The sequence below is a fragment of the Triturus cristatus genome, chromosome 1_1 (assembly GCF_964204655.1).
Source record: "Triturus cristatus chromosome 1_1, aTriCri1.1, whole genome shotgun sequence".
Taxonomy (NCBI): domain Eukaryota; kingdom Metazoa; phylum Chordata; class Amphibia; order Caudata; family Salamandridae; genus Triturus; species Triturus cristatus.
The window spans coordinates 730,002,953-730,018,904 of NC_140579.1; the positions used below are offsets into that span (position 1 = coordinate 730,002,953).

Below are 15,952 nucleotides of genomic sequence, written 5' to 3' on the forward strand. Positions count from 1 at the left end.
CAGATTAATGTGTAATTTAAACTTTCTGAATACTTAAAACCTGTATTGTTTAATAGTCTACAAAGATTCTAAGTGTTTAGATATATTTCCACTAGAAATTAGCAGTTCCAATATGGCTACATATTTCGGCGGATAACTGCGCTCCCCTAAAGCACCTCTGTCACGCTCCTTCCCATTCGGGCACAGAAGGTCTAGGGTAGGCGGTGCCTGTTTGTCCTCGAGTAGAGTTCGAGAGGCGGGGCGCGTTAGGCTTTCCTGCTGTCAGTACGGCATGCCAGTCCTCGCGGTGGCAGCGACGTCGGTAGGAGGGGCTTCGGTTCGCTGGCTGCGGCTCTGGCGGGCTCGTGCGTGACTTGCCTGCGGCGCGCGTTGCTGGTCGGTCGTGGGAGACGGAGGCGAATGGTGACTGCATCGCCGACGGCAAAATGGCTGACAGGTTCTCTCGGTTTAACGAGGACAGGGACTTTCAGGTAGGCGTAGAGCGGGGGCTTGATTCAGTCGGCCAACGTAGATCATGCGGCCCTCCGTACAATTCTCTTGAGTCCTGTGTCTATGTACGTACTAAGGCCTCTGGGGGGCTCGTATTTTGGCGTTCAAGAGCAGCTGGTATTCGTAGGAGGGTGTAGCGTTACTCCCCCAGGGAGTGTGTGTAAACCGAGGGCCCATTGGGAGGTGCGGGTGAGGCTTTGGCATTTAGGAGCTGTGAAGGTCGGGGAGGCGGACTTTGCGGTACCCTAGAGGATTGTATACAGGGCGGCATGGTTTCAGTCTCTGCTCGATGTCTATGTTGTCGAGGCATCCAGTGACTTAGTTATGATGATTATAGATGAAGAATGTAGCTTTTGGGTATCGCAAGATAGTTGTTATTGGGGGATATATTTTTTTTTTTTTTTTTTTTTTTTTTGTCTGACAGTGACGGGCTGATGTGGCTTTGCCCTCCCAAATAAGGTATCCCTATTAAGGCTTGGGTGCTTTTGTTATTCTCTTGAAAAGCAAAAATTGCTTAGGGCCCTCTTTAGGTCTCGCCTGACCCAGCGCATGCGCTGGTCTGGCAAGACTTTTTGAGTGGGCTCCAAAAAGTGCTACCAGGCCAGCCTAAGCTACAGAGCATGTGCGCGGGCGCGCGCACCCCGCCTGACCGCATTACTTTCACTTATGCGGCCGCTTTGATGTTTGATCGCCATCGCGATCACTTTCGCGGCCGCAGGGCCGCTTGGCATAGCCAATAGGTCTCGCTTTTGGGACCTTATAAGTATTTAGTTATGTAACTGTTGCATTGCTAAACACTTATAAGGTCCCAAAGGCGAGACCTATTGGCTATGCCAATGCTTGTTTTATTTGTGGAGCATGTAGCCTGAGGTATGACTACCATGCCTTTTAGTTATCTGGTAGAGGGGCACTGGAAAAGTAAAGTATGTATGTATTTTGGTGTGTAGTGACCACCTTCTTAACTGTCCAAATACTTTTTGGGACTGAGTGGTGTCAAAGAAGACATTTGTAGGGTTAAATCCGTAGCTTTTACGACTGAGTGTATGTGAAGGGGCCATTGCTTTTGGGAGTGTATAAAGGTGTTTACGGTGAGGGTTTCATGAAAGAGTTTTTAATGTTGGTAACTGTAGTCGCAATTTCTTCAGGGACTGGCGGTCACTATCTGGGCTCTTAGTTTTTAACTCCAAAACAAAAGATACATGGGTTCAATGTGATGCAGCCTTGTTGGGTATTCATGTCATTTAGGACTTTTGCTAGAGGGGTAATTGCATCCCCTTTGCTCATCTGAGAAAAATGAACAATGTGATTTGTACAGCTACTGTAAGTGGTGCATGGAGTGTGGTGCAAAAGACTGAAGCAGTTTAATTTTAGTTCTGGCTTGGCATCGCAGCTGTCTGCTTGACATTTCAAATTCTTTAAAGTAATTCTGGTTTGTTAAGCTGTGTAAAAAGAACAATTGATGGACAGAATGCAGAACAATGTCATACATTCACCCCAGTAAATCCATTGTTTTTTTTTGCTCACCATGCCTTTCCAGTTTGGACCCAGCCATATGCAAATCAGTCTTGACCCTGCACCCAATGGGAACAGTCCAGCCTGGACTAACAGGCCATGTCCTCCCTAGACTGTAAACAAGCATTCTAGGACCCGTTTTGTGGTTTCAGCCCTCATCAGCCATTATAGCTCGACTCCTGTGGCATGGAGAGCACGGGACGCACGTCTGGGCATACCCGTCCCACTCGAGGTGACAAATGCTAAAAGAACAATTGATGGATAGAATGCAAAACCATGTCATACATTCACCCCTGTACAGAGATCTAGGCCTAAATCCATAGTTTATTTGCTCACCATGCCTTTCCAGTTCGGGCCCAGTCATGCAAATCAGTCTTGGCCCTGGACATGCAAAGCGCAGATATGGTCTGGACAAGTCTGTTTTTTTTACAAGCGTTGGCAGATTAAAACCAGACCGTTTGACTCTGCCAGTGCCTGTTTCAGTTGCCCTTTGTGTAGGCAAAGGGAACTCCTTGTATCAAAGTTTTACATTTGTACTCAAATAAAGAAATACATTTAACCTGTATTCTTATCCTGTGCCTGCAGATTTTTGAAGTGAGTGGGCCCCTACAGGCATGTGATTAGGGTTGCGCATTTTATATCGGGGAACCTACAACTGTTATCTTAGCTTTTAATGCGCCTAAAGGTTTTAAGAAGAACTTTAATAGACATTTAGAAATAATATATATTTTCCTATATGAAATCGCTTGTTTGGTCCGATATAAATCAGTAAAGTGTACCATGAAGCGTTCCTGAAAAGGTGTTCAGTTTAGTCATGGTTACATGAATTATGCAGTCATTCAGCATTTTTCACATAATGATGTACTGGTCGCATTTTCCCCATAATCTGCAGATTTTTAACAAAAAACTTTTACGTTTTTATCTCCAACAAATCAAGTTTTTTACTATTATACAAAAAGTGGTGCATAATTTAGTAAACTGTGTCGCTTAATTTGGTCCTCCCCTGTCGCATGATATCAGTGGCTTCACTTCGCTAACTGCTCGTTTCTGACTTGGCTATTTTGTGCTGGTCACCGGTTCATACCCCAAGCTTGGCTGGCTTAGTTTGCAAACCTTCGGGAGTAAGTTATTGAGTGCTATTAAATTGGATAATAGTAACACACATTTAATTAGAAACGGTAGGACTGCAGTATCAAGCTCTACATAAAACTATCTCACCAAGCAAGGGGTTTTGATACACACCGTTCACAATTGAATGGCATGCTATTTATGTGGCCTACGCTGCCTTTGCTTCTAGGTGTCCCCAGCGCTTTTTAGGTCTCGCTGAGTCAGCGCGCATGCGCTGCTGGGAGAGACTTTTTTTAGTAGGGGAGTTTTCAAAGTGCTGCTGGCTGGCGACAAACTTGCGTTCACGCGAGCATGCACACGTGAACCGCCAGCCTTCAGCGCCATCTCTTTCCTCTTGCTTGCTCCCTGCCTCCGCCCCTCCCCCCCGCCTTGAATGACAGGCCTGCCCCTCGCAAGATCATTGGTGCATTCTCTCTAGGGGCAGGCTATTAATAAGAAGCAGAGCAGTCACAAGTAGCGCGTACGTGCTATGAATGATTGACGGCCCTGATTCTTACAGATTCTCTGTGGGTGCAGAAGAAACCACTAACTTTGTGCACACAAGGGCAAATGTTGGCCAACTTTACGCAACCCGCCAGGGTAGTTTTTCCCCCACACAAATGGTAAAAATGTCACCCATTTGTGCAGGGAAACAGCCTGTCTCTTCGTGTAACCTCCCATGAGGACACCTCCTGTTACATGTGTGGTTATTCCTAGATCTTATTTACAGCCTCAAGGCACTATTTTCTTAAGTTTTCAGGCAGGACACACACTTGGTCCTAACCTAGGCTGGCAGTGGTTACTTCACTCAGGAGAATATCTCACATTTATATGAGACCACTTATAAATTTTCCTTCAGCTCCGCACAGAGTACAACCTAATCCGGAATTAATATAATAATTCTTTTGACCATTTTCAAAGGTACTAATTTTATATAAGGACATAGCTAGTTGAATGTTCTGGTGGTACTGTCTTGTATGCAATGCATTATGGGTAGGGTGAATTAACCATATCTTCTGCAGAGTGCAGTACCATATGTGACCAAAAGAGTGCCCATGGGATCTCTTTTGGCCGCATATGGTACTGCACCCTGCAACATGGCTAGGTAAAAAAAACTCCAACAAATGCAAGACCAATTGCATTTTCAATGCAACAGGTCTCGCATTTGAGCTGTTGGCATTGAAAATTAGTGTTTTGCTTTTTCATACCATTGACAATAGTGCAATGCAAATATAATAAATCCACTACAAATAAAAACAAAACTAAACTTTTTGCCCCATCTTTTTAATTGGCTCCTTTCCCTGTCCTTTGTAAATGATGGTTTTTCATTTATCACCACGCTTAATAGGTCCTCCTTAGTACCACCATGTCTCTTCTTGTATCCTCCTGTGAGAACGCCCCCTGTTACATGTGTTGCTACTCCCTCAGTTTTACTCACTAGCACATCTCACAATTATGAGACCTTCTATAAATTTCTCTTCATCAGCTCCACACAGAGTATAGCCTAATTATTCTGTCACATTTCAAAGCTATTAATTGCATATATAGACATAGCTATTTGAATGTACCTGTGGTACTGTCTTGCATGTAATGCAGTATGGGTAGGGTGGATTTATCTCATCTTCTGCAGGGTGCGGTAACAAATGTGGCCAAAAGAGGTCCCCAGGGACCTTTTTTTGGGCACACATGGTACTGCACACTGCAACATGGCTAGGTAAAAAAATAAGCATTTATAATGCCAATAACTCCATCTTTGCAGGGTGCAGTACTGTATGTGACCAAAAGAGGTCCCATGGTACTGCACCCTGCAAAATGGCTAGGGAAAAAAACAAGCATTTGCAATGCAACAGGTCTCGCATTTGCGAAACTTTAAGCTGTTGGCATTGTAAATGACCATGCCTTTTATTTATCCGTTTTCAAAACCAACACATGGATAAAAGGTTTGCATTTACAATGCCAGTAGCTCAAATTCTCCCAAATGCGAGACCTATTGCATGGCAAATGCTTGTTGTGAAATGTCCAGGGTTTAGGCTTTAAATTCTGGTCACCCTAGCCATGACTCACTCGACTCCGGCTCGCTTTCTGTTCATTCGCCTCCAGCACACAAATCAAACCTTAGTCCGTGTCTTCTGTCGGCACTAGCATCTACCACCTTACAATGCACTAAGCACTCTTTCTGCAAACTTGCACCATGATCCTTCTACAGCTTAGTATATACAATGGCATAGCGCTTACCATCTCTGCTAACGCACTAAGCACTTTCTCCTTGTAGACAGGCAATTATTGCCTGGCGACATGGGTGGATTCCGTTCCTTATAAAAGGATGTTGCAGGGGGCCCTTTCTATAATGGGGAGCGGGTGCAAACAGTATGGATATATCTCCCATAGTATATCGGCACGGCCGGCATGCGGACTCAGTTATTTTTCTCAGCCAACCGGAAGCTTTGTATCATGTTGGGAAACTGCCTAGCAGAAATTCAGCAGCTTGAGTGTTCCCTTAACCCAATCCGTCTCCTAGACATGGTTGTGGCTTTAGGATGTCGTATGCGCCTATTATCATCCAAGCCCGTGATCTTTGGCAGCAGGGCTCTGTCGTTCAGTTAGAGAGCTTCTTCGCTGCTGAACTAATGGCTCTATTAAAGACCAGCAGCAATAAACAAGGTAAGCATTGGGATTTTAGTGAAAATCAGTGTTTTTGACATTTGACAAACCCAGTTTGTGTCACTGGAACCAGAGAGTCTTCCGCTGCCCAATCGATTAGCTCGACCAGCAAGAGTGTGGCAGGGTATTTTGCCTCTCCGTCTAACGAAGCAGGTTTCCCCCGAAATTGCTGGGATTAAGCGGGTGCCCACCCCGCGATTGCGGCATTCTGATTTTATTTTATTAGCGGGTGCCCACCCCGCGATTGCGGCATTCTGATTTTATTTTACAGAGCGGGAGCCCACCCCGCGTTTCACTGCCGCGGCCCGAGTTAGTAATGGCTGCCAACCCGGAAGCCAGGCAAAGTTAGTCTGCTTCTGGGTGGGGCCGGCGGAAGGACCGGAAATTGTGCCCATGTTGATGCAGGGCTCCTGTGAGGCGATGGGAGCCCCGGTGTGCCAAGGGGGAGGACGGGAGCCTACCCCACCTCCCCGAGTAGTGATGACGAGATCCTCGGTCCGTGAATGGAGAAAGCCTCCCTTTTGATCGCTTATGATTTGCAGATATGTAGTGTAGTGTAGTATACAAGTTCGCCACAAGAAGCATGCACAGTTGATCATGCTAGAAGAAACAGTGTAGTTGAAAAAATTTGAAATTGATTTTCCCTCCTACTTGGGACTGATTTTTAAATAACATGAAACGTTTTCTAGTGATTATATCAAAATAAGCACCACTAAAAGTTGGTGCTTTTACTTCAAAATAAAATTCTGTTAGTGGGGAGGTAATTTATGTAATTTTGCAGGTATTCAGCATACCCCCATAGTATAGAGCTGAGACCATTGGTGCCATTCATAATTGCATCTCGAATCTCAGATTCAAACTTTAGGTAATGCAGATAAACTTTCATCTTTTATCCGTTAAAGCAAAGCCTCATCAGCGGGACCTAGTGCATTGCAAATGCTTCTTTAAGTTTATTTCCTTTAGCCATGCTGCACAGCATATGGGATGCTGTACAGCATAGTAGGACCTATTGGTTTTGCCCATGCATGTTTGTGCTCCTTTTGGTCTTGGAACAATCGTTATAGTCTTGTGGGCTACTAAAGTTTAAAACGGTGCTTTTGTAGCTGCTACCTTCTGTGCAAAGCACCAGTTATCAAAACTCTGTTGTTCATTTCCTCCTGCCAAGGAATTCTCAAATAATCCTGGCAGGTGTAAATGGGCTTACTACAGTTAAGCTGTTTTTTTAATGTAGGGAAATGTGCAGTAGTAAGTACAACTCCTGGGAAGGGAATACAAAATGTTCCAGCTATCGCAACAAGAATTTTAGATTCTATTAAGGACACGGATGCGAGGATTATGCTTTCTCAATTTCTTTACTGACTCAACAGCAGCCAATGAAAATTAAACTACACTTAGTAAAATCATAATTTCCCATTAGGCTTTGAACCACGCCTCCTCAAACAGCCAATGGCAACATATTAAAGTGAACAAAATAGAGAGGCACCATCTTGGCTTCCTCTTTCTTTGCAAAACCAGTCTATAATGTCTGAACTAAGAAAAAGTTCCAACTCTCAACGGAGAGGCAAACAGCAGAGTCCAATTCACAATGGAGAATATATTCATGCATCCTGGGAGCAACCTCAATCCTCCGACAACGAGGTGGTCCATCCCCATCCGGATCAGCAACTTGTTTCTGTTTAGAATCGTTCCCTGAAACAGAAACAAGTTTTAAAATAGGGAACCTACAAGGTTTGACTTTACAGGGTGGGTATTTAACAAAGTATGACTATAGAAACATACGACATAGCAGTTGATATTAACTGTCCCAAAGGGTGGGATGATCCTCGCCTCAGTGTCCTTAATAGAATCTAAAATTCTTGTCGCGATAGCGGGAAAATTTGTATTTTATGTCGGGACCGGAGTTTTCTGATTATGCTGGTACAAAGCTCATCAATAACAGAGGAAACGTGCGCAATAGGCTTGTAATAAAACACCTTAAACATTGAATCGGACGACCAGTCAGCTGCTTTCAAGATATCTTCCAAACAAGATCATAATATGTATGCTTTAGAGGCCATGTCGCCTCTGGCAGAGTGAGCATCATACACAGAAACATCAATGCCTGCTTCTGACATAACCCATCTGACCCACCTAGCCAAGGTGGCAGCAGAAACTGGTCTAAAAGGTTTTTGAATCGCTAACCATAATTGACCCAAGGGTTCTGACCTGTGCGTAAGAGTGCGTTCCTCATAAACCTTTAAACATTGCAAAACACATAATTTAACATTGTGTGGAAAAGTAGGATACTCAAGCGAACGTGACATAGTTTTGGTCCGTCTTGAGGTGATGAAAGAGACTCCCTGTGGGGAGAACATTCTCCCTGCCAAATCCAATGCACGCACATCAGATACTCAAACATGAGATCAAACATAACATGGTGAGTTTGGCTGGTAACTGCTTTAATGACAAATCTTTATTATCTGGCCAAGACTCTAGTAAAGACAGAACCTTAGAGACGTCCCATAACGTCGAATATCTGGGACGAGGTGAATTAGCCACCCTAATACCTTTGAGCAACTTGCACACTAGGGGGTGCATCCCCACAGGCTTACCATCAACATGATCATGTCCTGCCGAAAGTGCTGATCTGAAGTTAAATGACCTGTATAAAGACCAGATTCGGCACATTCTGACAGAAAATTCAACACTTCTTTTACATCTCATCCCACGGGATCCACCTGCCGTTGAAGGCACCAACCCAATACTCGCAACAAAATTATTTGTCTGGAGAGGGTGTTCCTGATCTCTCGTTTGATAGATCTGAGTTTGATCAGTGGAAGAAGTAATTGGGCGGAAACTGAGTTTTATCTGAAAGCCTAGGAAGTCTATCTGTTGGCTTGGAATTACCATTTTTTTTTTTTGGGGAGTTTGACAAACCCTAGCTCCTGTAACAGGGACATTGTCTAGATGAGTGAGGAGAAGGTTGCCATCTTGAGCCAGGAGCAGCATATTGTCGAGGTAGACAATCCTGCGCACCCCCGTTTTCCGAAGGAGGGTTACCACTGGTTTCAAGAGTTTGGTGAAAACCCACGGGGCGGAAGACAGTCCGAAAGGTAGTGTGTGATAACGGTACCATTGATCTTTCCATTGGAACTGAAGGAATTTCTGATGAGAGGGGCAAATCGGAACTGTGAGATAGGCATCCTTCAGATCCAGGCGGACCATCCAGTCCTATTCTTATAAGAGAGATTCCCTCCTTCTTGAAATGCCTGTAAGTCATGAAGGGGTTGAATTTTCTGAGATTCAGAACCAGCCTTTGATCACCTCCCTTCTTTTGCACCAGGAAAACGTTGCTGCTAAACCTTCCAAAAGATCTTGAAGTTAGGAGTCTATAAAATTCTGTTCTTGAAGGGGGAAAAAAGGAGAGGACGGGGAGGAGTCCTCTGACAGGGGGAGTCTAGAAGTTCTATCTGGTACCCTTGGACCGTGTGGAGAATCCACGCATCCGTGGTCCGACTTGTCCAGTTCACCACAAAATGTTCATTGGAAACAACAATGGACTTACTAGAGGATTGGTTATCTAAGTTCTTGTAGCCTCTGTTAACACCCCTGTTGAAGAGGCCTCTGAAGCCTCGAGACCTGGCTGGTCTGGCTCTTGTGTGTATCCCCTGCGCAGGCAAAGATACTCACAAATTTGGCAATGTCTTTAACAAACGTTTTGCCAAAAAGTTGACCTTCGGCCAGTGGGCCCGGTTCGGCCGTGGCTAGCTCCACAAGCTGTGGGTCAATCCTGAGGAGCACAGATTTGCGGCGTTCTGAGGACAGGGCACAATTAGCGTTTCCAAGGAGGCAGATAGCCCTCTGGTTCCACCCAGCCAGGACCTTGGGGTGAATAGCAGCCCCTGTCTCCTGTGTCTGTAGGGCTAACTAAAGAATTTTGGCCAGGATACCGGCAATGTCCAGCACTGTATTGTGGCACGCCCGGAGGGCACGGTCAATGCATTTTTTCTGATCTTTTTTGTATTTCATTAAAGATAATCATGGAAGAGTCAATGTCTGGGGTGACAGCCACCTTGTGCGCTAAGTCGGGTCGCGGACATTCGGATTTAAGGCGGGCCCCAACACCTTTGTCGAAACTTTCTCAAATGAATTTGCATGTATTCCGCTACAGCTAGGGGAGGAGCCCAGTTGGCTGAGCGAGGGTGGACAATGTCTGAGGGATCAAAGGAGAAGGGGCAAGGGTGGTAGAGGGAAGATGAGTGTTGTAGGAGAGTAGGGTCTGCTTTCTATGTTCACCCCCACTTTTTGCTTTTGCTTTACTGGTTTTCGACTTAGATGTGGCTGTGGGCCTGCTCATCAGACCCACAGCCCTGCTGTTCTCTCTCTAAATTGATACTATGTACTTTAGGTGCATAACCCATTGGAATAGGATCACCTTATTGGCCCCTGTACAGTGTACCCTAGGTACCCAGGGCATAGGTGTACCTAGGCCTACCAGGGGCTGCAGCATGTATTATGCCACCCCTGGCCTTCCATTTTGACACAACTGGCTGATCACTCAGCTGGGGCAAGGTCGTGTAGTCACCCCTTGCTTAGGTGTAGTATTCCTATACCTAACTTACATATAGACACATGTGTACCTATCAGCCACTCCTATGGCAGGCCTTAACAATCCTGGAGGCAGAGTGCTTGGTAACATGTGAGATGGTGCTCTAGCATGAGCTGAGCCTGTCTGCAGCTTTCGGAACCATGTCCTTATAGCTGTTCTATGATATAGCCTACCATATACTCTTAAAGTGCCTTATAATCTTAAACGGTTATGGTAACTATGGTTTGGCTTTATCAAAACATGTTGTGTAAGGTGTCTAACACTTTGGAATAATACCCCCATACCATTTCTGGACATGAGGATATTATTCCTCCCTTCTAGAGGGAGAAGACATGTTGAAACCTACTTACCCGGTTAAAGTTAACCAGAGCCCCAGCATCACAAAATGGATGCTGCTGCCACAGACACGAGTCTGACCTCCTGCTGCTGGGAGTGATCCCGGCAAGGGAGGCTTGGACAATAGGTTTCCTGCCTTGGGAGGTGCGAGCACCACCCCAGACAGGCCTTAGTGTATTGGGGCAGGGAGGGATGAATAGAATGAGACATGCCTGGGGCACACAAGGTGTCCCGTGCATAGTCCAGTTCAAACCGGTGCTGGGGCACTCCAGCCCCAGTCCTGGCGCGAAACTGGACAAAGGGAAGGGGGTGTAACCACCCCCCTCCCAGGTCCCACCCATAAGGCGTGACCTAGCAGGTATCCCAGCCCCCCAGATTAGTATAAGAGTGGGAGTTGGGCCTCAAGACTTTGGATTATCCTGAACCTGCAACTTGAACAGAAACTCTGGACATTCGACGAAAGAAGAAGACTGAAGAATCTCCCTTGTGGCCAAGGAGTGGCTACCCTGTGCAAACAGGCACCATCAAGAGACTACCCTTTGCTTTGCTAAAGTTCTACGAGGGACAGACTGCAGAGCCTGACCAGAGCCTTGACTTCCAGACTTCTCCGACCTTGATCCACATCCACAGCAGAGCTGAGATCCGTGGAGGCGACGAGAGACGTGGGACCGGCTACCTGGGAAAAGTAGCTAGCATCTTCAAGCGCAGCTTCTGAGGCACCCTCGAAGTTGTGCACCGGGGATTGAGAAGCCCCAACCACCATCTGCACCGAAGATCAGCCCCCCACACTCCACGAGTCCTGCGTGGGGCCCTTCTGCATTTTCCTGCTTGCCGCGTCTGTCCGGTTGCTTGCCCGCTGGCTAGTGGCCTTTGAGACGACGCACCCTGAAATCTTCAGCGCTGGTTTGGCTCCTCCAGACTGGCTCCCGCTTCTCTGCCAAGGAGAAGCACCCCAGACCTTCCTGGTCTGCACCAGAAGCAAGTCCTCCGTTCTTCGTGGGTTCCGCTTGCCACGGCTTGGTGAGTCCTAGTCCAACTTCGCCGCCGCTGACAGCAAGAGCCTTCGTGGGACAGCTCGCCTCCTGGTCCTGGTCGTCCTCGACGTTTCCTGGTCCTCGTGGCTGCAGCGACAAGCTTCACCTTCACCTGCAATCTTCACGACATCGCCTGGTTCCTTCCTGGTTCCACGTGGTCACTGGCTAGTGACCTTGACTCTGTCCCTTCTGCTTGCAGGTCTCCTCTCCTCTTGATCCCAGCCTTGGGATCCACCGGACACTCTGCACTGACTGCCTGTCAGCAACTTTCCTTCAGGCATCCATAGAAGTCCACGACGAAACCCGACGCAAGTTCACACCTATGCACCCGCAGCCTGTGGGCTAGGTAACTTGGGTACTTCGGTGCTCACAAGGGTAGTGACTATCCTAGGGTCTAGTTTCCAAGTCTCGACTTTCTAGCTATACCAGAAGTGTCCTAAAACTGCTTATTTCTAACTGCTAGTGATTCTATTGACTTTTACGCATTACGCGTGAGTGTTTCCACTCTGCACCCGAATCCCGTGGGCCTCCCACTTCCTAACTGTTGCTAGTGTAGTGTAGCCCCAGCGATTCCCTAGGCCTATCCTATTTCCGTGACAGTGGTCCTTATACCACTTACTTAGTATATGGTTTGCGTGGCCCCTAGGGCCTAACTGTATTACTTACCTGTGAGACTTAATGTATGCATAAATAAGACTGTTGTACTTACCTCTAATCTCATAAAGAGTGCTGAGGGTTTGACTAGAATAAATACACTTTATTTTATATATATATCTGTTGTGGTGTCCTTTCATTTGGTATTCAAGGGATTATATATGGTATCACAGCTGGCTTCACATGCCATTCAGAGTTTAGCCTAAGACTGCTCTTGTCCATGCTACCACTAGGATAGCTGGGATAGCTGGTCTATAAGGTTGACTTTACAACCAATCACCATAAGGGTATTTGGACTGATATAAGGTGTACACTAGAACTAGTGACATCATACATCAGGCCAACTTCTCACAAGTGTTTGCGCTTCTTTGTGCACTTACGAGGGCTAGACTCTTGGGAAGAGTCAGTGTCCGTACCAGTGTCAGTGGTGGTGTCCGGAATTTGGTTAGGGGTGGACGGGAGAGTCAAGGGGGTTGGGGCGCTATCCTGGGATTGCTCCTTGGACTTATAGAGCGAAGAATAAACCTGCACATGGGGCCATGGTAGCCCAGGAGGTTTGGGAGGGGGGAGAGGTGTCTGGGCTGAAGGAGCACCAGAAGGGGTAGGATTATTAGCTACCAAAAGCTCTAAAAACTGGGAGATAGGTAATGAGGCGGAGGAGAGCACCTTATCCAGCTTGGAATCTAACCTTTTATCTATAATGTCCTCCATGGACTCATCATAGTAGAATGCGTCATCCTCCGGGGTATCATGCGCAGCTACCTTCTCTTCGTAGACCTCGCAGTCTGACATGACTCAGCTGAATATAAATATTCAATCAAAAAATCCCCAGTGGGAAGCACAATTATCAGCCCACACTCAACAAGCTAGGGTGTCGGTGGAGCAAGAGAGATACCACAAAAAATGCAAAAGCACAGGACTAATGGAGAGAGATAAACACCCACTTGCCTGCGCAGAGCACGGGTGCCAAAAATTCATCTCCAGGCAAGCTGGAATATCAAGGGTTAATGTCCTCTAGCACCGGAGCACAAACGCTGCCTTAATTATGTAAATCGGGCCCGGTATCCGCTCCGATCTGCCAGGTGCGTGAAAACCCCGATCTAGCCTGGGGCAAGGCGTCTCTCTGGCAAATCACAGGAGCTACACGTGCAGGCTCCCGAGACTCACGCTGGCTGTCCGGCCGGGCTCTGGAGTGCATCTCTCTCCCTGCAAGGGGGGGGGGGGGGGGGGGGGGGAGAGAACGAGCAAGGCGAACGGGGAAAGCCAGCAGCGATTAAGGAACCAATCGGGGAAAGAAGCCTAAAGCGCAACACGCGCTCATTAAAGAACACAATAACTGAAAGGACGCGCATGAAGCGTAGCGTGGAACCGATCAGTGAAAAGCAATAAAACGCGCTGCACGTAACATGGAAATCATCATTATGATAAGCACGAAACGTGCATAATAAAGCAAATAAACATACAAGCAATTAAATATCAAGGCAATAATAAAGTGGAACTGAATAGAGGCACTTATCTTGACTGCGGAGCAGCAAAGAAAGAGGAAGCCAAGATGGTGCCTCTCTATTTTGTTCACTATAATATGTTGCAATTGGCTGTTTGAGGAGGCGTGGTTCAAAGCCTCATGGTGTTTTTAGTAAGTGTAGTTTAATTTTCATTGGCTGCTGTTGATTCAGTAAAGAAATTGAGAAAGCATAATCAGAAGCCTCCGGTCCTGACATAGAATTGGACCAAACAGGACATGGGTGATTAGCAAGGGCATAGCTTCGGGGGGAAGGGTGGGGGAGGGTACCCGCCTCCCAATCCACCCATTAGTGCATTCTTGTATTGGTTGTGGGGGTCTGACGGTCCGGAGTCGATTCTGCTATGTTTGTGTTGATTCTTAATGCTGCTCTCATTTCACTGTGAGGTTTTAACATTGGGAATTGTATTGGGAACTGTATATATAGTGACTCCGTTCAAAATTTCTGAAAACATTCAAAGACTACTATGGCATTATTCATGAGTCTGTCAGTGGCTGTGTGCCAGTTGTCTGGCCAGACTAAGCAATTTAACGATCCATCATTGTGCTTTGCATCATCCTCTGCAAACCTTGCTATTCAACACCTAAGGAGATGGAGTTTTCTGAATGTACAGGGCACTTCCCTTTTCCATCAGCTTTAGAGATCTGGAAACGGTCTTTAAGTTAAGGTAAAGCCTTAAGAACAAACCAAATCCGATCTTGAATGGCCTGGACGTCCCCGGTTTGGGCCAAACATGATCTGGCTCCATGCCCAGTCTCCCGTTACAGATTCCCATCTCGTGGTCCATGGCATCATTTCTGCTAGTCATATGCATAAGATAGAAACCTTGATGCTGTTCCATCTTCTTTAGCTGTCCACCATGGGAGAAAGTCTGCATTTTGTATGATGAAAGTTTCCTTGACATCACCTCGATACATTTTTACATCTCACCTACCAGACCGCACAAGCGGTCTGGATGTGATAGACCTATTATGGGCTTACCAAGTACTTTACAGTTAGCTTACAGCTTGTCCATTGCAATTGGCATTTATATCGATATATCATACAGTAGAGCAAGTGCAATCAAAGGCATCATCCAGAAATGAGTACTCGAACATGGCCCATTGCATATAATAGATAGTAGCTTGCAAGCATGTCAAGCAAGAAAAATGGGAAAATTAGGCACTTTAGATAACTGGTATACATTTCTGGCAACATATTGCATCCAATCTTAAAGAATTTGTCAAATTGCCTGTTAGATACTGATAAAAAAACCAACAATTCAACAAGAACCCTTCGGCTAGTGCCATAAAAGGCAGCAGGGTGGTAAGCGGTGCACATAATTCAGGAGCTTTTGCCAATACTATATCTCAACACACGGCTGAGTGTGGGCGAATTGAGGGGGGAGGGAAGAGAAAAGAAAGGAGGGCGCAAAGTACATTTCTACAGGGACCCCCTCAGTGCGCCTACCCAGGGCATAGCTTCACCCACGCATGCTCTAGGAGATTCCAGGTGCCTAAAGCCCCTACCTACCATTGGCTGTCTTTATAGTCCTTTATTTGATGGCTTGCTTCATCTTGTGTTTCCTTCCCCTGGAGTATGGTCTCACTACCATCCTTTTAATTAACTGACTGGCATCCATTTACTGCTCACTTAAATGAGGAAACGACTTAAAAAAATAAATAAAAAAAATTGGGAGTTAATTACTCCATGAGTGTGCAGGTGTTTTCCAGCTCAATCTCGTGTGCTTCTCCCCAGCAAATATCCACCCCATGCTTCATATCACTCACTCCCTTTTATACTTCGCCCCACCCCCACGTGTTGGTCTTTGCTATGGTGTTACTTTTTCCCTCCTCCCCCAACCCAGTTTTATTTCCATTGTATACATGCCCAGTCCCTGTTGCTGCCCCACCCCCAATGTCTATTTTTTGTTTCCCCTTTTCTTTTTTCTCGTGTGTGTGTGTGTGTGTGTGTGTATATGTATATGTATATATATTTGTTTTGCGGGGTCAAACAGTAAATCGCTACGGGGCTACCGCGAGGCATGCTGTATTCAGGTATGGACTTGA

The 15,952-nt window shown here is 46.2% G+C and overlaps 1 protein-coding gene across 6 annotated transcripts in view; it reads left to right on the plus strand.

Annotated features, from left to right (window-relative positions):
- Nucleotides 1-207: 207 nt before the first annotated feature.
- GPATCH8 (G-patch domain containing 8) overlaps nt 208-15,952 on the plus strand; it is an 826,162-nt gene continuing 810,417 nt past the window's right edge. For 5 of the 6 annotated variants that reach the window (XM_085648516.1, XM_085648544.1, XM_085648535.1 and 2 more), the window contains exon 1: nt 209-470. In XM_085648516.1, coding sequence (XP_085504642.1) covers nt 400-470 — 71 coding nt within the window. In that variant the 5' untranslated portion in view covers nt 209-399. Of the gene's footprint in view, nt 471-15,952 lie in introns of all 6 variants that reach the window. The other variant, XM_085648525.1, reaches the window with a different exon arrangement.